The sequence below is a fragment of the Schistocerca americana genome, chromosome 3 (genome assembly GCF_021461395.2).
Source record: "Schistocerca americana isolate TAMUIC-IGC-003095 chromosome 3, iqSchAmer2.1, whole genome shotgun sequence".
Lineage (NCBI taxonomy): Eukaryota > Metazoa > Arthropoda > Insecta > Orthoptera > Acrididae > Schistocerca > Schistocerca americana.
The window spans coordinates 949,764,093-949,788,884 of NC_060121.1; the positions used below are offsets into that span (position 1 = coordinate 949,764,093).

The window sequence follows — 24,792 nt, forward strand, 5'->3', positions numbered from 1 at the left end:
AATATGATTTAAAAAAATAGGTTTCCAATAAGACTGAAAAGGACGGCTCACCATCAGACAATACTATCAGTTTTGACATGCAGACCATAACTGATCTCTGTAGGAGGAATTTATGCAGTAATATACCATATATCAAATTATCGATGATTATGATGATGATGATGATGAAGATGAAGTGTGGGAGCCATGTTAAACGCTGTTGGTAAGGGTAATATGAACAGTTGTGATTTGGACAACATTATAAGTAGAAAAACCTTGAGTCTGGCCATGAAAGTTTCAATGACAGTCCAGTTGACAGTGCATTGCCATCAAAAGGGTAGTAAACAATTTGAACTTGTCATAAATGTTCACAGTTCATATAGATTTTACATTGCAGAGTGTTCAATTTTGAGTCATCAGTCATCTTTTGGGTTGATGTTGCCTGCCATGAACTCCTCTCTCCTGTGCTAATCTCTTAATCTCATACAAGCACTAGCTAACCAATGTCTTCAACCGTTTGTTGGATGCATTAAAATCTCAGTCTTCGTCTACAGTTTATCCAGCTCCCTCTAGTACCATGAAACTTACTCCCTGATGTCTTAATACATATCTTATCATCCAGTCCCATCTTACTGTCAGTGTTTTCCATATGTTCCCTTCTTCATTGGTTCTTATCAATCCACCTAATATTCAACATTCTTTAGCACCCCACCTTAAATACTTCAACTCTCTTCTGTTTTGGTTTTAGCATAGTCCTTGATACATCATCATATTCTCAGAAATTTCTTCCTCAAATTAAGACCTATGTTCGGTACTGATAGACACCTCTTGGCCAGGAATGCTCTTTTCCCATGTGCTAATCTACATTTTATGCCCTCCTTTCTTCACCCATCATGGATTTTTTGCTTCTGAGGTAGCAGAATTCCCTAACTTCATGATCACCAATTTTGATGTTAAGTTTCTCACTATTCTGATTACCTTTGTCTTTTTCTGGTTTACTCTCAATCCATATTCTGTACTCATTATGCTTCATTCCATTCAACAGATCCTGAAATTCTTCTTCACCTTCACTAAAGAAAGCAGTGTCATCAGTGAATTTTATCATTGATATCCTTCCACTGTGAATTCTGATCCCACTCTTGAACCTTTATTTTGCTTCCATAATTGTTTCTTTAATGTATAGATTGAACAGTAGGGTCAAAAGACTGCATCCCTGTCTTGCACATCTTTTAATCCAAGCACTTTGTTCCTTGTCTTCCAATCTTATTGTTCCGTCTTGGTTCTTGCACATTTTGTACATCAGCTGTCTTTCCCCACAGCTTACTCCTATTTTTCTCAGAATTTCGAACATCTTGCACCATTTTACTTGTCAGAAGCTTTTTCCAGGTCAATAAATCCTATGAATGTGTGTGACGTTTTTCTTTAGTCTTGTTTCCATCATCAAGCACAATGTCAGCAGGGACTCTATGATGCCTTTATCTTTCCTAAAGCCCCCTCAGTTTTCATTTTCATTCTTCTGTATATTATTCCTGTCAGCAATTTGGACACGTAAGCTGTTATGCTGATTGTATGGTAGTTCTCACAATTGTCAGCCAGTGCTATCTTTGGAATCATGTGGATGATGTTTTCTCAAAAGTCTGATGGTATGTTGCCAGTCTCACATATTCTACACACCAACTTGAACAGTTATTTGGTTGCTGCTGCCCCTAATGATTTTAGAAATTATGATGGAGTGTTATCTATCCTTTCCACCTAATTCTATCTTAAGTCTTCCAAACCATAATACTTGTTCCCCTATCTCTTCCTTATCCACTCCATTTTCTAATGTGTTATGAAACAGTTCAGTTCCTCCCCCTCATAGAGACCTTCAGTGTACTCCACCTATCTGCTCTCTCCCTTGTGTTTAACAGTAGAATTCTAATTTCTCTCTCAGATTTACTGCCCTTACTTTTAATTTTACCAGAGTTGTGCTGACATTTCTATATGCTGAGTCAGTCATTCTGATGATCATTTCTTTTTCTACTTCTTCACATTTGTCCGACAGCCATTTTGCCTTGGCTTTCCTGCATTTCCCAGTTATTTCATTCCTTCTTGGTTTACATCCTATATTCCTGACTTTCCCTGGACATATTTGTACTACTTTCTCTCCTGCTTTTTTGTTTGAAGTATTTCTTCTGACACCAAAGGTTTCTTCACAGTTACCACCTTGATACCTATGTCTGCCTTTCCAACATCTGTGATTGCTCTTTTCATAGATGTGCACTACACTTCAGCTGGACTCCCTACTGTGTTATTCCTTAACAGAGTATCCACATCATTAACAAACTTAAAACGTGTCTCACCCTTCCTCAGTACTTCAGTATCCCACTTCCTTTCACACTGATTCTTCCATATGATTCTCTTTAACTTCAGTCTCCTCCTCATCATTACTAAATTGTGACCTGAGTCTAGTTTGTAAGTGTACATAATGAAATGAACTTGTATTAAAAATCACGTATTACTGATCGTCTTGTGTAAGTCAATAACTTACACATTACATGTGATGGCTGATTTTGTTGAGTATGATGTCAATTAGTTTACTTTTGTTAGCACATATTCAGTAATTTAATATGGACATGTTATGTGATATAAATTCTCAGATCTCCTGTAGACAACTCCTTAAGCCTCTAGATATACTAACAAGAGTCTCAGTATTCATTTATGCCATTTTTAATGTCCACTGCACATTTTCAACATACACATTTATAAATTTACAGCATCCAATTTCTGTTGCTGGGATGTTCTGTACATTATTTACATCAAACTGCCTAAACACTAGTCATTGAAGTAGTTTGGTAACTATGTTACACTTCTAGCAGCGAAAGATTCTAGCTCCTTACATTTCCTACCATACAATAAGACTGAAGTGTCATCTGCATAGCTTATTAGTTTCTTTGCATGGAGCCATCACAATGATGGCTTTTGCAAACATCAGGCAGTAATAACCTGACAATAATTACACTTATTACTTTATAGCCAATATGCTTTTAGTCATAGCACAAGTTGCGCCTTAAAACATTTTTCTATCACAAACATTTTAATTTTGTGTTCAAAGCATTCCCCTTATATGCCCTTAGAGATTATGGTAACTAATTAAACCAAATCAAACTAATGATGCATGGGCTTTGATCTGACACTTTTAATTTTATTCTCTCCTGGAAGTAGTTATATTTTATCCTGATGTTATGATCTTCTACATCACTGCTGTTGATAATTTCCATTGATTGGCCCATGAAAAAAGTAATTAATTTAAATATGTGTAAAGAATATATTGTTATATTCTTTTTAAGTGGACATCAGCTTTATCGCCCCATAATTCAACCCCATAGTTAAAAAAGGGGTAAATCATTCCATTGTATACCATTTTTAATGTTTGACTAGGAATTGTGTTTGCTATGAGCTGGCTAAGGAGATATAAGCTATTAATGATTTTTCGACATACAAAATTAATGTGGTCTGTCCAATGCACATTTTCTACATACACATTTATAAATTTACAGCATCCAGTTTCTGTTGCTGAGATGTTCCATACATTATTTACATAACTGCTTAGACATTGGTCATTGAAGTAGTTTGATAATTATGTTACACCTCTAACAGCAAAAGATTCTAGCTCCTTACATTTCCTACCATACAATAAGATGAAGTGTCATCTGCATAGCTCATTATATGTATGGGAGTTAATGGATTGTGCAATGTTGTTAATATTTGTGAGAAAGGGACCAAAGGCTCAGACCTGAGGTACACCTTGTATACTGTTTCACTAATGGACTGAAAGTTTATAAATTTATCATATAATACGTATGCCTGTTTACTGCATTGCTTAAGATTCAACAGTATGTTGCTAGAAGATGCATGGATGATCCTCAGTATGGAGGGATTTTCTGTTTTTATTTTTTTATTTTTTTTTAATTTTTTTTTAGAAGTAACATGTGGTTTAACATGTCAAAAGCTTTCATCAGATCTACAAATATATCTGTAGTCTGCATCCTCTGATTGAATACATTACACTTCATGCAATAACTGTGAAACTGCTGTGATCATACTTGATGAGTTCATTACCATACTGCTCAAAGCACTGTTCACCTTTCGGGCCTTAAGCTATGGACATTTAACCTGCTGGAACAACCTATCACCTTCAGAAAAGGCATCATGCATGAAGAGGTGCCTGTGGTCCACAATAATGTTCACCTAGTCCACAGCTGACTCCTTTATGTACTACCAAAGGGCCCATGGAAGTACAGGGGTGCTCATCCTGAAATGCCAGGTCACAACAATCTGCCATTTATTAAAGTTGCTTACGTCAGTGGATTTCTCCATTTGCAGCCCTTATAATCACTAGAATGATTACCCATTAATACCTTCTCCACTTATATACTTCCATTACCTCATCAATTACCCACATTGCCAACATGAAGCAAGCAGTTTCATTGTGGGCAGTGGTCATAACGTTTTTGCTCATCAGCATGAATGTAGCTAATGTCTGGAAGTAGTACACAGTTCTTAGATTAGATTTACTTTCATTCCAATTGATTCGTAGTGAGGAGGTCCTCCCAGATGTAGAACATGTCAGAAAAACAACAATACATCACTAATATTTACAACTCAAACAAATAAGCTAATGTACCATTCCACAGGTCCCAAGTGGAATGATCGTCATTTTTTTGTGAAGACTATATGAAAGAATCATTTTACAAATACTAATGCACTGAATTTAAAATAAAAAAAGTTTATTTATTTATTTATTTATAAGGTAATAAATGAGTTATACAACTACTATAATACTTATTTACAATGAACACATTACTGCACTGAAATGGTGCAGAAGTTAGATTGTACTTACACACACACACACACACACACACACACACACACACACACACTTATTTGCAATGAACACATTACCGCACTGAAATTGTGCACAAGTTATATTGTACTTACATATACACAGAGACACACACACACACACACACACACACACACACACACACACACACACACACAAAAATCAGTTGGTTCTACTGAGAAATTCATCAATGGAGTAGAAGGAGTTGGCCACCAATAAATTATTTAGGCTTCTCTTAAACTGAATTTCATTGGTTGTTATGCTTTTTATGGCTGCTGGTAAGTTATTGAAAATGTGTGTTCCTGAATAATGCACACCTTTTTGTACAAGACCAAGTCACTTTAAATCCTTGTGAAGATTATTCTTATTTCTAGTATTGATTCCATGAATTGAGCTGTTGGTTTGAAAAAGTGATATATTTTTAATGACAAATTTCATTACAGAATAAATATATTGGGAAGCAGTAGTTAGTATCCCTAGTTCCCTAAACAGGCTTGTGCAGAATGTTCTTGGGTTCACACCACATATAACTGTTACTGCATGTTTTTGTGCCCAGAAAACTTTAGCTTGGCTTGATGAATTACCCCGAAAAATAATCCCATATGACATTATAGAATGAAAGTAAGCATAGTATGCCAGCTTTTTCATTTTTATATCCCCTATGTCTGACACAATTCGCATTGCAAATAGAGATTTATTAAGACGCTTCAGCAGTTCTGTGGTGTGCTTTTCCCAGTTGAATTTATTATCAAGCTGTAATCCCAAGAATTTAACGCTGTCCACTTCTTCTATCTGCTCATCATCATATGTTAGGCAAATACTCGTGGGACACCCTTTACAAGTTCTGAGCTGCATGTAGTGTGTTTTTTCAAAGTTTAGTGACAAGGAATTGGCTAGGAACCAGTGATTAATGTCCACAAATATTTTATTAGCTGATCTTTCTAAGGATACACTTGATTTGCTATTTATTGCAATGTTTGTATCATCGGCAAACAAAAAGAACATGGCATCTGGTAATGTTACTGATGAACGGTCGTTGATATACATAATAAAAAGTAAGGGCCCTAAAATGGAACCTTTTGGGACCCCACATGTAATTAGTTCCCAGTTGGATGATGCTTGATAGCTTGATACATGTATCTTTTCTAATAACACCCTTTGTTTCCTGCCAGAGATATAAGATTTGAACCATGTTGCAGCATTTCCTGTTACACTATAATATTCTGATTTACTTAAAAGGATATTGTGATTTACACAGTCAAATGCCTTTGACAGATCACAAAATATACCAGTGGCCTGCAACTTTTTATCTAATGAATTAAGCACATTTTCACTGTAAGCGTAGATAGCCTTCTCAATATCAGAATCCTTTAGAAATCCGAACTGTGACTTTGACAGTATGTTATTTGAGATAAGATGATTATAAAGCCGATTGTACATTACTTTTTCTAACATTTTTGAGAATGCTGGCAAAAGTGAAATTGGACAGAAATTTGATGCTATTGCTTTATCTCCCTTCTTAAACAGTGGCTTAACTTCAGCACATTTTAACCATTCAGGAAATATTCTACTGATAAACAACTGGTTGCACAGATAGCTTAATATGTTACTTAACTCAGAATCACATTCTTTAATTAGCTTTGTTGATATTTCATCATACCCACTAGATGTTTTTGATTTTAAAGATTTTATGATGGACATTATTTCTGCTGGGATAGTGAGGGTTAAATTCATATAATGGAAGTTACTTAAAGTGTTTCGTCTGAGGTATTCCTTAGCAGCAGCTACAGAACCTGACAACTACATCTTTTCTGTAATAGTTATGAAATGTTTGTTAAAAAGTTCTGCAACACTATACACATCTGTCACCAATGTATCATTTACTCTTAATGCTATTTGTCCCTCTTCATGTTTGGTTCTACCGGTCTCCTCCTTCACTATATCCCATATTGTCTTTATTTTGTTATCTTATATGACTATCTTTTCCTTGTAATATATTTGCTTTGATGTCTGTATTACAATCTTTAATATTTTGCAGTATTTCTTGTAATGTGATATAGCATCAACATTGGAACTGTTTCAGATTGACAGATACAGTTTTCTTTTTGTTTTACAAGATACCCCTATTCCTTGAGTAATCCATGGCTTCTTTGTAGACTTTGCTCTAACCTTGGTAAGTTTTTGGGGAAAACACTGTTCGAATAAGGTAAGCACTTTATTAGCAAAAGTGTTATATTTTTCATTCATGCCATGAGCACTGTAAACATCAGTCCAGTGAATGTCTCTGAGGAGTGCCCTAAAATAATCAATTTTTGGCTTACTGATTACCCTCTTGAGCTCAGATTTAACAGATTTTATATCCTGTTCAGTGTTAACATTTAACAGAAGGAACTGCATGTCATGATCTGAGAGGCCATTGACTATTTGTTTTGTAATATAATTTTGTTCATTGGAGTTTTCTACAAAGATATTATCAATGGCTGTTTGTGAGCAATTGGCTACCCTAGTGGGGAACTTTACAGTGGCAATTAAGTTGAATGATAGTGTTACTAACTCAAATAAGTTCTTATTGGGAGAGTCACCAGCAACCACTATTTCTTTGTTTTTGGTTGTTAAATGGGCCAGGACAGCTTCAAGGTGGTGTATGAACAGATTAAAGTTACCTGCAGGTGCTCAATTTACACTTAATATTATGAAGGATTTTTTGTGAAATTCTGCTTCTGTTGCACATGCTTCCACATGCTGTTCTAGGCAAAATTTATGAATGTCTATGTTCTTAAATTTATGACAGTTCCTGATGAATGTGGCAACTCCTCCTTTCTCCATTTCTGATATACAAAAGTGAGATGCTAACCAAAACCCTGTAACACTTAAAAGTTCTATACTAGTGTCCACATGATGTTCAGAGAGGCAGATTATGTCAGCTGGGTTTGAGGACTCTAATTCATCTATGCAAATAATTAATTCATTAATTTTATTTCTCAGTCCTCGAATATTTTGATGCAATAAAGATAGCTGACTTTTCACATTGACAGAGTTAAAATTGTGTAGAGTTAAAATATCTACTGACTGTTGAAAATTCTAAACCAGTGGCTGTTTATGCTAATGTAATAAGCTAGAATTATGTTTTTTTAGTTTCTTTCTCAAACTGAAGGTTTGTCTCAGTCCTAAACTCTCTTAAAATTTGGTTTCTTTCTGTCCTCACTACCCTAAAAAAGGGGAGTAAACAGATACAAGCATAACTCTCAATAGTCACAGAAACACAGAAAGAGAATATGGATTACGTCATTAAATACAATGAAAACCTTATCTTTGAAAATTGCACAATCAACATCCAGAAGTATTACTTGCAGTGGAGTATGAAACTGTCACTCAACATGTGCATTACTTCAAAATCTGTGCATAGTATGTACCTTGAACACACATCAATGATCTAGAAGAATGAGAGCTGAATTAATGTTCTGGGTATATATTATGAGGTTCACAGCTGCACATTGATCAAGTAGATTGTCATGGGGTTCAAAAATGAGCTTGTCCAATCACTGCATAGCCACATACTATGTATGGAGTCTATTTAAACTAGTCACAATAAACAATAAAACCCTGTGTTTAAGGTAACTCTTTAAGAGAAGCAGATGGAAGTATATTGTGAATGGTGTGCATGATGTTTATGTAGTGCCACTAAAAATCTTGGTGGTACATTATTGATTTAACATATGAACATTGTAAATACAGCATTTTTAGAAACGCTTTGAATTGCAGACAGTTGATTTCAGAAGTAAAGGAATATGGCATGAACTCAGAGAGGAGCAAGCATTTAAGTGACAGATATCAGCCCTGCTGATATTTTTGTGTGCTGTGAGGTTTTTTTTGCATGTTCAGTGGATTATATTTGTGACAACTTGCCATCATGTAGAACGCATCAGTGGGTTCACAAACAAAATACATTTTCTCTGTTAAAATAAGGCTACATGCTGGCCATTTATGTAAGTGATTTTTTCTGTCATAATCTTAATCTACAACAAAATCTGATGAATGTAATTCAACTACATACATACTAGCTACTCAGAAATTCAGCTATGGAGTAGAAGGAATTGTCAAGCAGAAATGATTTCCAGTTGTTTTTAAAACTTTCATTATCTGCCCACATCTTTAATTCACACTGGAGATGGTTGAATATTTTTATACCTGCATACTTTGCTCCTTTTTATGCAATAACAGTAAGGTTCAGTTATGGATAGTGGATGCTGATTTTGTTCATAGGTGTGTGTGTGTGTGTGTGTGTGTGTGTGTGTGTGTGACTTTCAGATAGTCCCTGTTTTTTCACAACAAGTTACATAATGGATTGTAACATTTCTAACTTGGTTGTAGACTATTTTTCCTCAATGGCGCCTTCAAATCAATAGACTTGTGCCGAAAACTGTTTAATTAAGTTGGGAAACAACAGATGCCATGGGCATTGGCATATTTATTCCAATTTAAATCACCATTAAGCAATGGCCAGTCTTTATAATTAGCAGTACATTATTTATCGTTTAAATAGTAATCCTCATCTGATATTACCAGTCCAACTTCCATCAAAACAATGTTATCAGCCAAACAATATAAGTGATTTTATATCTTGTTACCAAATTGTGATTTAATAATGATGTGGTAGCTTTTGAACGAGTCCATTACTAACACCACTCTTCATATCACTTTCACAGATCACTGTGTGTTTACTGAGCTCACACATAATGATGTCCATATTATTATCCACTCATCAACATTCATGAGCTAATGACTATATGCACAACAATTTCTCACACAAAAGTTCATAAGGAAGACACAACACAGTAGAGGACTCAAATACATATACACATTATGCACATATAATCCCACATTTTCAGAATAAATGACATTGAAATGTTACTTATAAATAATCTGTCCAAATTTTTTAACATAGAAATATTAATTGGTGGGTATTTCAATGAAGGCTTTCCATGCCTGATTGTGGATAATGACACAGAGATGTTAGCAGTGACTAATTAGATGTGAACTGAGGTTTTTATGTCCACAGGGTAGTATATGAAGACTGGTGTATGAGTGTTTTGTCAGTTCATTAATTACATCTTAGTTTATAGTGGTAGAAAGGTTATATTTAGGAGTGGCATCAGCCTAATGAGTCCAACAATAGCTTGGTTTAACTGTTTAACGGTTCAAGCTACTATTTGCTTAATACACTGTATGCATTTGTAGTGGGTTATCCATTTTCAGTTAAAATTACCAGGTGTGTAATTTTGCTAAGTAAGTTAAATTAATAATAATAATAATAATACTTTATTCAACATTGAATGATTAATTGCATATGTATAAGAACAGGTTACTATTCTTGACACACAGCACAATAATACATTCTTCTGAATATGTCATTCATTAAGAAAATAATGAAATTACACATAAAACGGTGCTTAACACTATTTACATACTTTTTTTTAAAGCACTTCTTATTCTGCATGTAAGTATGGTATTCTCCTAATGTGTAAAATTATTTTGTAATAGGAATTTCTTTAGCTGAAAGTTAAGCTTCATTGTGGGTAGGGTCATAACTTTACTGGGCAGTGCATTGGCTAACTTTAAACCTGCATATTGTGGACTCTTTTCATAGAGTGATGTTCTGTAGCTGTTGATGTAAAATTTTTCTTTATTTCTGGTATTGTACTGGTACAAATCAGAACAAATGTTGGGTTGCAGTCTTTTAACAAGTAACATGGCTTTTACATTGTACATGTTTACTACGGTTAGTACACCAGTTTTTGGAAACAAGCCATGGCACGATTCCTTGTATTTTGCTCCACAGATGATTCTTGTAGCCCTTTTTGGAAGTAGCAATAGCTTATTTAGTTTTTCTTTGGTTGTTGCTCCCCAAATTTCTGTTCCGTAATTCAGATGAGAGAAAAATAGAGCACAGTGTGCAGTCTTTAGGACAACAGTGTCTCTGCAGAACTTGCTAATCATATTAATTGCAAATATATTCTTAGTGTGATGTCACCACCAGACACCACACTTGCTAGGTGGTAGCCTTTAAATTGGCCGCAGTCCGTTAGTATACATCGGACCCGCGTGTCGCCACTATCAGTGATTGCAGACCGAGCACCGCCACACGGCAGGTCTAGTCTAGAGAGACTCCCTAGCACTCGCCCCAGTTGTACAGCCGACTTTGCTAGCGATGGTTCACTGTCTACATACACTCTCATTTGCAGAGACGACAGTTTAGCATAGCCTTCAGCTACGTCATTTGCTATGACCTAGCAAGGCGCCATGTTTAGTTACTATAGTTACTATCTTCAAGAATGTATTCTGAACAGATAATATTGTGAATCATGTACCGTCAAGAGCGACGTTCATCATTAATGGATTAAAGTTAAGCATCAAACTAATTACATCCGCTTTCTGAATTCTTATTCCTTGTCATGTTACAGACCTCATGTCAATATAGTTCTTCCCTCCTCTTGTGCCAACCTGCGTGAGCTAAAACGCGTGCATTTCGGCCTCCACTTGTAACAAGGTATTGGCTCTTCTGCTAACACAAAAATTAGATAACTTATATGCTAGAGTGTCAACACGTCCCATTTTAAATTGCTTTGAATAGTTAAGCCACAGAATTTTACACTAAACTCCGTTTTTACTAATTCATTGCTTATGTATAGTTTAATTTCATCATTAAAACTACTGTTGTTAAACTCCATGAGACATGTTTTACTACTGCTTACATTTAAGTGGCTCTCATTAAAGTACTGAACAATTTCATTTGTCACGTTATTACAGCAGGTCTCTAGTTCATTAAATGATCCCTTTTTACACACAATGGATGCATAATCCGCATTAAGAACTATTTTGAAACTCCGAGTGCAATATCTTATGTCATTTACATAAAACAAAAACAGAAGACAACCCAGTACTGAGCCCTGGGGCACTCCATATTTTATATTACTGATTTTGGATTTGTGAACACCACTTTCAGTTTTAAGCAGTACAAACTGTTTTTGGTTACCAATGTAAGATTTTATTAGGTCATGAGCAGTGACTCTGATACAAATGTTCCACAGCTTTTGTAATAGGATTGTGGTGCTCACACAGTCAAAAGCTTTCTCAAGGTCAAGGTATATACCAGCGACATGTTGTTCGTTCTTGATGCCACTTATCATCTCTTCAATTAACTAAGCAGCTGCTGTGCTTGTTGATTTACATTCTACGTAACCATTGTGATTTTCAAACATTAGCTTGTGCACCCAGAGAAAGTTTATAATTCTGCTCTAGATGACTTTTTCAACTATTCTGAAAAGACAGAATGTACTGAGATTGGTCTGTAGTTTTGAATTTTGAGTCTGTCTCCTTTTTTAAAGACTCTCTGGGAAGGTGCCTGATTCTATTATATTATTTAATGCTAGAGACAGAGATGCAGAAACATTTTGCCTACACATTTTTAATACATTGATACTTAACCATCATGCCCTGTGGAACTGGAATATTTTAGAGAGCTAATGATGTTAACTATTTCTTTGCAATTTGTGGGGGCTAGGTATATACTGTGCTTATATGGATTGCCTTTAAAATTGTACTTCAGGTTGTTATGTTTGTCACTGATAGCCTCCCCTACTGAAGAATAATATTCATAGCATATGTTAGCAATTTCAAGTTGATCTTTCACTACCATCCCACTGTGGTCAATAATAAAGTCCATAGAGGATTTGTCTCTGTCTATTCTAAAACTGTTTATCATTCCCCAGATATCAGTAGTAATACTGTGTGAAGCCTGACACTTGTTTGCATCATAGTTGCTCTTGGTCTGTATTAATAAATCTTTATAGTATTCTTGATCAGTTTTGAAGGCCTCCTTTAGCTTGAGATTTTGTTTATTATTCAACATTGCACTAAGGAATAATTTCAATTTTTTTCCTTACTTTAATGACATCATTATTTTTCCTGATACTTTTATTTATATTTTTAGTTTGTTTAGATTTTTTACCTACAACTGGGCACATGGCATTGAAACAGTAGTAGATGTCAGCAGAAAAGGTATTGTAGGAAAAGCTATCATTCTCAAACCATGGTATGTGTACTAATGTGCAGTTCAGTCTGATACATAATTCTTTTGCTTACATATAGTCTTTTTTAGTGAGAAAGGACATCTCATTTGCCTCCAATCGAAGCCGTACTGCATTGTGATCAGAGATGGCTTGTTTTGGAGCAGATGTATTGTAGGAAAGTAGTAAAATGGTGAATGGCCTTTCAGACCATGATGCACAAATTTTAACACTAGAAGGCTTTTGTTCTCAAACAAATGTCGCATATAATTACAAACTGTGTAGGAAAGTTAATCCAACAGCAATAGAGAGTGTTTCAAACCTTGTCATGGAACAAGAGTGGCAGGATGTTTATAGTGCCAATAACACAGATGATAAATATAATGCTTTCCTTAACACATTTCTCATGCTCTTTGAGAGTTGCTTTCCATTAGAACATTATAATGGGATACTAGTAGTAATAGACAGCCTGGGTGGCTGACTAGTGGGACGAGGATATCATGCAGAACAAAGCAGGAATTATATCAAAATGTTAGAAGTAGTCACAATCAAGCTACAGTAGCCTATTACAAACAGTATTGTAAGGTACTTAAAAATGCTATTAGGAAGGCAAAGAGTATGTGGTACGCAAATAGAATACGTAATTTACAGGATAAAATTAAAACCATATGGTCTGTTGCGAAGGAAGTGTCACGTCAGCAACACAAACTCGATGATATAAAGTCAGTTCGTAGTGCATCTACATCTACATGTTTCTGTTGCTGATAAATCAGATATATGTACAGTATTTAACAATCATTTTCTGAGCATTGCTGGTGAATTAAATAAAAATTTAGTTTCTACAGGGAAACATATAACTTTCTTGGCAAATGCCTTTCCGTGATAGATGTCTGAAATGTTCCTCTGTGATACAGACAAGGGATAGATTGAGTCAATAATTAAATCACTGAATACTAAAGACTCTCATGGTTATGATGGAGTGCCTAGCAGAATATTAAAGTACTGTTCTGCACATGGTAGCCCTGTATTTAGCCATATTTGTAATTTTTCCTTTAGGAATGGTCAGTTTCCTGAATGATTAAAGAACTCAGTAGTAAAGCTGCTTTATAAAAAGGGAGAAGGGGATAATGTTGATAATTTTAGACCTATTTCTATGCCATCAGTGTTTGCTAAAGTTATTGAAAAGGCTGTGTATGTAGCGATAATTGATCATTTTATGAGGGTAATCCCAAAAGTAAGGTCTCCTATTTTTTTATGAGTACATAGACCTGTTTATTTCTACAATGGTTTACATCAGTTTACAGCTTGAACATTTAGCTATTTTTTGACATAATCGCCATTTCTGTCGATGTATTCTTGTAGACTCTGTGGCAGATTTTGTATGTCCATGTCATACCAGCTTGTCACCATGCTGTTCAGAAAGTTATGAACCTCTTCTTTCAATTAACACTGACAGGTACTGTGAGACTCTGAAAAAACTCACAATTCAGAACCAGGGAAGAGGAGTGTTGGGCAAGGGCATACACATTCTCCATGACAACACTTGCCCACACATCGCTCAGCAAACTGTTGCTCTCCTGCAACAGTTTCAGTGAACATAATCACCCACCCACCATAAGTCCTGATTTGGCACCCAGTGACTATCACCTGTTCCCCAGGTTAAAAGAACATATAGCCGGAAAGCGATTCAGCTCTGATGACAAGGTGAAAGAAGAGGTTCATAACTTTCTGAACAGCATGGTGGCAAGCTGGTATGACATGGGCAAACAAAAACTGCCACAACGTCTACAAAAATGCATCGACAGAAATGGTGATTATGTCAAAAACTAGCTAAATGTTCAAGCTGTAAACTGATGTAAACCATTGTAGAAATAAACAGGTCTATGTACTTATAAAAACAATAGGAGACGTTACGTTTGGGATTACCCTCATATATCACACGATTTGCTATCAAATGTGCAGTTTGGCTTTAGAAGTCGTTTAACAACTGAAAATGCTATATTCTCTTTTCTCTGTGAAGTACTGGATGGGTTAAACAAAAGGTTTCAGACACTAGGCATTTTTATTTATTTAACTTAGGCATTTGATTGTATTGGTCACAAAATATTGCTCCAGTAGTTGGAACATTACAGAATACGGGGAGTAGGTCACGACTGGTTCACCTATTACTTTAGCAATAGACAGAAAAAGGTCATTATTCACAATGTTGAGAATGGCTGTGATGTGTGGTCTGAGTGGGGCACGGTCAAGTGGGGGGGGGGGGGGGGGGTGCCCCAGGGATCAGTGTTGGGGCCACTCCTGTTTCTTATTTATATAAATGATATGCCCTCTAGTATTACGAGTAACTCTAAAATATTTCTGTTTGCTGATAACACTAGCTTGGTAGTAAAGGATGTTGTGTGCAACATTGGCTTGGTTTCAAATAGTGCACTTCATGACCTAAGTTCATGCATTGCAGAAAATAAACTAATGCTAAATATTAGGGAGGCTCAGTTTCTAAAGTTTCTAAAACACAATTCAACAAAACCTGACATTTTAATTTCACAGAATGAGCATATAATTAGTGAAACTGAACAGTTCAAATTTCTAGGTGTTCAGATAGATGGTAAACTGTCGCAGAAAGCCCACATTCAGGATCTTTGTTCACATTCAGGATCTCGTTCAAAAGACTTAATGCTGCCATTTTTACTATTTGAACAGTATCTGAAGTGAGTGGTCATTCGACACGAAAATCAGGCTACTTTGCTTATTTTCATTTGCTTATGTCATATGGTATTATATTTTGGGGTAACTCTTCCCATTCTAAAAGGATATTTGTGGCTCATAAATGGGTGGTTCTGGCAATATGTGGTGTAAGTTCATGAACCTCTTGTCGACCCCTGGTTATTTTGTCATTGGGCTCTCAGACTATACATATATTTCTTACTGTCATTCCTTGTTAACAATATTAACTTATTCCCAAGAATACGCAGCTTTCACTCAGTTAATACTCAGCAGGAATCAAACCTGCATTTGGATCGTATTTCTTGTGCAGAAAGGTGTGCAGTATACTGCTGCATCCATTTTCAAAAAGCTACCACTCAAATTCAAAAATCTTAGCAGTAATCCATGTGCTTTCAAATCAAAACTGAAGAGTTTCCTCATGGGTCGCTCCTTCTGCTCTGTCAAGGAGTTCCTTGAAAAATTAAGCTGATTCTTGTTGATTGTGTTTACATAAACTTATGGATTGACATTTCTCGGGTTTACAAACATTTTATTTTTATCTGTTATTACTTTTATGTTGTAATTTAATGTACTAAAATATTCCATGACCTTGGAGATCTGCTCCTCAGTTTGATCCTATGGAACTTGACATGTAAATAAAAAATAAATAAATGAGTCATGTTTGTTATTTTATTATTCGGACGTGTTTTACTGTTGCCAGTCTCTCTAGTTGGCTCATGGATAAGTGAGGTCAGACTGAATTCATCAAGTAATTGGTGTAGCTATTTGGTGTTGGCATCATTGGTTAATAAGTCTATATTAATAACCCCTGTTATTACAGTATTTACATGGCCACTTAACCCAGAAAATGTGTAGTCTTACATACAGGGTGTTTATAATTAAAGTTAAACTTTCAAACTGCTGTAGAAATAGCACCACTGGTCAGAATGATGTCAAATTGCAACAGAATATTACCATAGAAGGGGAAAATGTATGACAGAAGAAAAATAAATAGTTATAAAATGTAGCAAAAGCTGATGTTGTAAGCATCATAATTTAATAGTGGTCAACTTCAAATGACAAATGAATCATACAAAAATGCCTAAGTTGTATGTTTGACAATAAACAAACTGTACTACCCAGTGTGCATGGGTACAGAGGTGTGATAATTTCAGTTATGTAAGCCCATCCACCACAGTGAGGTCATATAACATCAAATGGAAAACATCTGTTTTTAATTGTCCTGACGGTAAAAACTGCATAAAAAGCATAAATCACATCAGTTTTTAATTGTTATGAAACCAAAAACTGCATAAAAAGCATCAATTAAAACCAAATCAGATTATTATTTTCCGTTTGACTGGCGCAAAACATATTCAATATGCTGTCCACCATTTTCTGCAACAAGTTGAAATTGAGAAACAGCATGTTTCACGACTGATCAAAGTGTTTCTGGGGGCACATTCAGAATATGTTGCACAATGCATGCCTTCAATGCAGCTAAGTTTGCAATCGGAACATTGAACACAACATCTTTCAGGTAGTCCCACAGCCAGAAGTCACATGGATTAAGATCAGGTGATCAGGATGGCAAGGCTGAAGGGAAAAGGTGGCAGACAATTCTAGCATTTCTAAAATGGTGCTTCAACAGCTGCTTAAGTGGATCTGCAATGTGCAGAGGTGCGCCACCTTGCATAAAAATGATCTCATCCACACATCCACCCTGTTGGAGAGCTGGAATGACGAAAGACACTTGTATTGCTTACCAGTGATGGTACAGGTAACAGGACTGGAAGAATCTGTCTCTTTGAAAAAATATGGCCCTATGATAAATGATGCCTTAAACCCCCACCACACAGTGACCTTTTCACAATGAAGTGGTACTGGTTGATTTGCGTGTAGATTTTCCATTGCCCATGTTCGACAATTCTGTGTATTGACGTATCCTGTCAGATGGAAGTGTGGTTCATCTGTTCACAAAATCTTCCACGGCCAATCATTGTTCACTTGCAGGTGAGCAAGAAATTCTAAAGCAAAGGTCTCTCTTGCTGGCAGGATTTTATGCACTGTGCTCACAGGTATGTCCAACGCTCGGGCAATTCTCCATCCACTATGTGTTTGCACATCACCACTCATCTCCTTCCACACTGCTGTAGCCACCGCTTCTACTGATGTCTAATAAATTTGTTTCCCCCCTCTACCAGGTAGCAAACCCATCTTTTCGAATTTCTGAGACAGTCATCAGACCAACACCTTTTTTCAAACCCTTCAGTGTCTGGAACTTCTGCAGAGTGACATGTTCACAGTCACCATTCTTCTAATACAGCTTTACAAGCACAGCATGATCCTGCATTGAGACAGTCATGGCGAACGTTGCAGATGTAAAAGCAGGAAAAGCCATGTACCCAATGTGTTTATATCAACTTAAATGGGTTGTGCACATGATAATTGTTTTTATTTACCTATTCTAACACATCTATTGATCAGTTTTCAAAATATTTTTTTTTTTCTTCTGCCATACGTTTTCCCCGTACGTGGCCTACACACGCTGATAATTGCTATGTTTTTTCCAGCCCATTTTAGATTTACTGCAGAAAATTCTGCTTAACTAGATTTGCAATGTGCGGAGGTGCGCCACCTTGCATAAAAATGATCCCATCCACACATCCACGCTGTTGGAGAGCTGGAATGACGAAAGACACTCATAGTGCTTACCAGTGATGGTATAGGTAACAGGACCGGAAGCATCTGTCTCTTCGAAAAATGCTCTTACATCAATAACACTGAAATTACTTGCTTTAACAGTGAAGATTGCTATGCCACCCACAGACTTGTTTTTCCTACTAAAGGCAGAACAAAATTTCGTGGAGAGTGGTTTACTAACACTAATTACGTCTTCATTGTACCAATATTCAAACTGTCCAGCAGTCTTTACAAGTTTCCCAGGCTTGCCTGAAGTGGCTGTTTGTGTGGCAGATTCTGATTTGGTGGGTTGTGCCATTCCATGGCAATGCACTTATTTACTTTGTTTTGTGGAGAATTTAGTCTAATTTCCTTAACAATTAATTTGTTGGCAGTATTTTTGCCTCTTTTATTCATGTTCATACCATTATTTGTATCCAGGCCTTTGTCTAGATTTCTCATATTTGACACATTGTGAAATTATTACATATTATTTTAACCCTATCATTTGTCTTGTGCACTTCCAAGGTCACTATAGATTGTTCCATTAGATAGTGTCTCTGTGGAATATTAATGATAATTACTTTAGTGTTAATCAACTTACTGTGTGCCACTTTCATGTGCCTGATAGTGTCATTTGCTTGATTTTTTGCTACATCATTTGTTCCTTCCATGATTATGACACAATCATCTGCTGAAAAAGACACACTATTCCGCACACATGGCTTCACCACAGCAGAAAGAGGTGCTCCATGTTGAATGTGAGCCACAGCCATAAAGTTGTCCTGGATCCTTGTGATGTTTTGTGTTATTACATCAATATATTAGAATCCTTCCCTTCTTGTGTTTCTAATTCTATTGTTCTTTTGAGCCAGCTTCTTCATACACTTCCACAGATTGTTATCTTGGACAGTTTGTTTACATTCACTTAGGTTAGCACATGAGGTTAGGGCTGATTTTTTGACCTTGTTACAGGCAGCTTTTTTGCAGTTTGGAATGTTGCTCTTTGTTTGCACAGATTTAAATGCTACAGCTTCCATTCTTAATTAGTGCATTATTTTGATAAACAAATGCATTGTCTGGTTTAGGAAAATCAGGGAAACAAAAGCCGAGCACTGAATCTGGAAAATAAATAAGCTTAAGTGGTTAAATGATGAAAGTATTTTAAGGTGTCATAAAACTTTAATTATGGAATTTTCCAAATTAATGAATTTTTGGAAAAGTTATGACTGTTAACTGTAAAGGCTGAAATTAGGGCTATCTAACTAGCTATGCCAGACCCACAGATTTACTGATTAGCTCATCACTTTTTTCTGGCCACATCATTGGAATGACTTCAATTATATCTATTTTGAATAACGATCTTTTATGTTGGTAAATTATAATGTATATAATAAGATTACAAAATGGTTCAAATGGCTCTGAGCACTATGGGACTTAACATCTATGGTCATCAGTCCCCTAGAACTTAGAACTACTTAAACCTAACTAACCTAAGGACAGCACACAACACCCAGCCATCACGAGGCAGAGAAAATCCCTGACCCCGCCGGGAATCAAACCCGGGAACCCGGGCGTGGGAAGCGAGAACGCTACCGCACAACCACCAGATGCGGGCAATAAGATTACATAAACTATTACATAGATAAGAATTTGGCATTTCTGAATACACTTGCTATAAACATTATGTGTAGGTGTGGAATTATCTGAAAAAGAAAAATTATTTAAAGGAGCAGAAGTGTACCATATGTATCAATCCACTTTACTTTGTTTCAGAATGAGGGTAGACACCAGGTACTGTCCTTACAGCATGTTTCTGTGCAATTAACACTTTGTGTGAGGAATTGCCCCAGAAAATCATTCTGTTTAATCAATAAACGAAAATATACCAAGTAAGCTAGTTGTTGTTGGTGTGGTCTTCAGTCCTGAGACTGGTTTGATGCAGCACTCCATGCTACGCTATCCTGTGCAAGCTTCTTCATCTCCCAGTACTTACTGCAGCCTACATCCTTCTGAATCTGCTTAGTGTATTCACCTTTGGTCTCCCTCTACGATGTTTACCCTCCACGCTGTCCTCCAGTACTAAATTGGTGATCCCTTGATGCCTCAGAACATGTCCTACCAACCGATCCCTTCTTCTGGCCAAGTTGTGCCACAAGCTCCTCTTCTCCCCAATTCTATTCAATACCTCCTCATTAGTTATGTGATCTACCCATCTAATCTTCAGCATTCTTCTGTAGCACCACATTTTGAAAGCTTCTATTCTCTTCTTGTCTAAACTATTTATCATCCATGTTTCACTTCCATTCATGGCTACACTCCATACAATACTTTCAGAAACGACTTCCTGACACTTAAATCTATACTCAATGTTAACAAATTTCTCTTCTTCAGAAATGCTTTCCTTGCCATTGCCAGTTTACATTTTATATCCTCTCTACTTTGACCATCATCAGCTATTTTGCTCCCCAAATAGCTAAACTCCTTTACTACTTTAAGTGTCTCATTTCCTAATCTAATTCCCTCAGCATCACCCGACTTAATTCGACTACATTCCATTAGCCTTGTTTTGCTTTTGTTGATGTTCATCTTATACCCTCCTTTCAAGACACTGTCCATTCCGTTCAACTGCTCTTCCAAGTCCTTTGCTGTCTCTGACAGAATTACAATGTCATCGGCGAACCTCAAAGTTTTTATTTCTTCTCCATGGATTTTAATACCTACTCCGAACTTTTCTTTTGTTTTCTTTACTGCTTGCTCAATATACAGATTGAATAGCATCGGGGAGAGGCTACAACCCTATCTCACTCCCTTCCCAGCCACTGCTTCCCTTTCATGCCCTTCGACTCTTATAACTGCCATCTGGTTTCTGTACAAATTGTAAATAGCCTTTCGCTCCCTGTATTTTACCCCTGCCACCTTCAGAATTTGAAAGAGAGTATTCCAGTCAACATTGTCAAAAGCTTTCTCTGAGTCTACAAATGCTAGAAATGTAGATTTGCCTTTCCTAAATCTTTCTTCTAAGATAAGTCGTAGGGTCAGTATTGCCTCACGTGTTCCAACATTTCTACAGAATCCAAACTGATCTTCCCCGAGGTCATATTCTACCAGTTTTTCCATTCATCTGTAAAGAATTCGTGTTAGTATTTTGCAGCTGTGACTTATTAAACTGATAGCTCGGTAGTTTTCACATCTGTCAACACCTGCATTCTTTGGGATTGGAATTATTATATTCTTCATGAAGTCTGGGGGAATTTCACCTGTCTCATACATCTTGCTCACCAGACGGTAAGAGTTTTGTCAGTCTGGCTCTCCTAAGGCCGTCAGTAGTTCTAATGGAATTTTGTCTACTCCCGGGGCCTTGTTTCAAATCAGGTCTTTCAGTGCTCTGTCAAACTCTTCATGCAGTATCGTATCTCCCATTTCATCTTCATCTACCTCCTCTTCCATTTCCATAATATTGTCCTCAAGAACATCACCCCTGTATAGACCCTCTATATACTCCTTCCACCTTCCTGCTTTCCCTTCTTTGCTTAGAACTGGGTTTCCATCTGAGCTTTTGATATTCATGCAAGTGGTTCTCCTTTCTCCAAAGGTCTCTCTAATTTTCCTGCAGGCAGTATCTATCTTACCCCTCGTGAGATAAGCCTCTACATCCTTACATTTGTCCTCTAGCCATCCCTGCTTAGCCATTTTGCACTTCCTGTTGATCTCATTTTTGAGACGTTTGTATTTCTTTTGCCTGCTTCATTTACTGCATTTTTGTATTTTCTCCTTTCATCAATTAAATTCAGTATCTATTCTGTTATCCAAGGATTTCTACTAGCCCTTGTCTTTTTACCTACTTGATCCTCTGCTGCCTTCACTATTTCATTCCTCAAAGCTATCCATTCTTCTTCTACTGTATTTCTTTCCCCCATTCCTGTCAATTGTTCCCTTATGCTCTCCCTGAAACTCTGTACAACCTCTGGTTCTTTCAGTTTATCCAGGTCCCATCTCCTTAAATTCCCACCTTTTTGCAGTTTCTTCAGTTTTAAGCTAGTTATGCATCAGCAAAAGCAGCAGTTACTCAGAGAAAATGCTGCTGAACTCAAGCATTTGAGAAGGTCTATAATACGTGGTATCCTTTTCAACTTTTGATTTGGGCAATCAGTTTTAGACACTTCCATGCCCCTGTGATGTACTGCTGCTGATGAAGATGCTATTGCCTTGTGCAGAATTAACTGGAATGTGTTTCACCTCATTTCATACTTGCTCTGCAGTTGCTGCTCTGTTGAGATTGACTACGGTGCTCGCATCATCAGCAAAGAACACAATTTCTGCTTTAAGGAAAGTCCTACTCAACCCAACAAGCCATCTACCTAGATGTTAATCTCCACCTCAAAGATGGCTACATCAGTATCTCTGTCCATATCAGACCTACTAACCACCAGCAGTACCTCCACTTTGACAGATGCCACCCATTCCATACCAAGAAGTCTCTTCCATACCGCCTAGCCATCTGTGGTCATCACATCTGCAGTGACTGTCCCTCTCAAAATGTACCGAGGGTCTGAAGTCCCTTGCATACAGCCTAGCCATCTGTGGTCATCACATCTGCAGTGACTGTCCCTCTCAAAATGTACCGAGGGTCTCACTGAAGCCTTCACAAACCGTAATTATCCTTCCAACCTTGTACAAAATCTCCCATACCTTATCTTTCCAATTTCCTACCACCTCCCAAAGTCCAATCATCCAACCACAGAGGAGCATTCCCCTCATAACTTAGCACCACCCAGAACTGGAGCGACTGAATTACATCCTCCACCAGCATTTTGACTTCCTCTTGTCATGCCCTGAAATGAGAAATATTCTGCCCACTATCCTTCCCACCCCTCCCACAGTGGTATTCTGCCTTCTAATGAACCTTCACAATACACTCGTCCGTCCCTAGACAACCTGTGCTCCCAACCTCTTACCTCATGGCTCATACCTCTGTAATACACCTAGATGCAAGACCCGGAGCCGAAAGCTTTACTTGTGACTTTCCTTTTGTTGTGACCACCTGCGACTCAGCATCTCCGCCATATGGCGAGCGACAACTTAAAGATGCCTAAGTCATGTGTTTCACTGTGTGAGATAATTGTGTTTCCACCATCTATAGGGATTTACATAGGTTTGAGCATCAAAAATTGCCTCAGTCAAGCTTTCTTTCTACATGGTATAGCCAGTGTTTCTTTTCTTATCTTTTTCTTTAAGTGCCTGCCAAAAGGTACCTAAGTCAGTGACTCTGGTCCCTTTTAACACTCAAACATTGGTAACACTGCAAATTTTGGTGATACATGGATGTTTGAGTTCTATGCCTGTGTACAAAATGCTCCCTGCATATGATACAAACTTCACATATTTGTCCTCTAAACTGTCTGTCACAATGTATGGCTTGTGTAAGCTAAAATATTCTGGTATAAATACCAAGTATGAATTTTTTAATAAATGTTTCAAAGAAAATTTTAACCCAAAGTTTGGGAAACCATAAATTGACAACTGTTGCTTTTATGAGGGAAAAAGGTGTGAATACATGGTTCTCCTTTACAGGACACTGCAAAAAGAGTAGCAAGTGCAGAATAAATTGTGCACATGAGGTAAGCTAAATAGTGCACATGAGGTAAGCTAATAGTCTTAATGAAGCAACTAAAAGGAATGAAGAAAATGCAAATATCTTTGGCTATAAGCAAAACATAAGTTTAAGGAAGATTCCTGTTCAGGAAATTTATTACTTGAGGCAACTCACAATGAACATATTTTCTGTTTTCAACTCTAAAACAGATGTAACTGATTACTGTATCTGCCATGAAGGTCAGGCCCACAACGAACTCGGTGCAGCTGCTTCATTTCTGTTGCACTTCATTAAAAACCATGCACCCAAGACAATTACCCAGTTACATCAGTTTTGAAATAAGTGTCCCATGCAAAACAAGAATCATACATTGTCAAGAGTTTGTCTTGCTCTAACCAATATGTGCAGGTTTAAAATGATCAAATAGATGCCGGCTGTGGTGGGCGAGCGGTTCTAGGCGCTTCAGTCTGGAACCGTGCAACTGCTACGGTCGCAGGTTCGAATCCTGCCTTGGGCATGGATGTGTGTGATGTCCTTAGGTTAGTTAGGTTTAAATAGTTCTAAGTTCTAGGGGACTGATGACCTCAGATAAGTCCCATAGTGCTCAGAGCCATCAAATAGATTTTTTCCTTTATGTGGACATTTATACAACCCATGAGACTGAAAATTCAGTGTGATAAAATATCCAATTGGGAAATGTGATGGTATCTACTCCAAGTGAAGTTTGAAGGCTTATAGCTAATGCTGAAAAAAAACATCCAAGGACAGTTATGCTGGTTGAGGCACACACATCACTGAATATTCTACTTGATGGCACATTTATTATAAAAAAATCATCAAACAAGACACTTTCAAGAAATGAAATAGCACAATGTTGTTGT

General features: G+C 36.9%; 1 protein-coding gene across 3 annotated transcripts in view; it reads left to right on the forward strand.

Moving 5' to 3' along the window:
* Positions 1–24,792, forward strand: part of LOC124606855 (neural-cadherin-like) — a 54,938-nt gene that overhangs the window by 11,244 nt on the left and 18,902 nt on the right. For 2 of the 3 annotated variants that reach the window (XM_047138935.1, XM_047138936.1), the window contains exon 1: positions 23,897–23,936. The exons of the other annotated variant lie outside the window; for it this stretch is intronic. In XM_047138935.1, coding sequence (XP_046994891.1) covers positions 23,932–23,936 — 5 coding nt within the window. In that variant the 5' untranslated portion in view covers positions 23,897–23,931. Of the gene's footprint in view, positions 1–23,896; positions 23,937–24,792 lie in introns of those variants that run through there. 3 annotated transcript variants of the gene reach the window in all.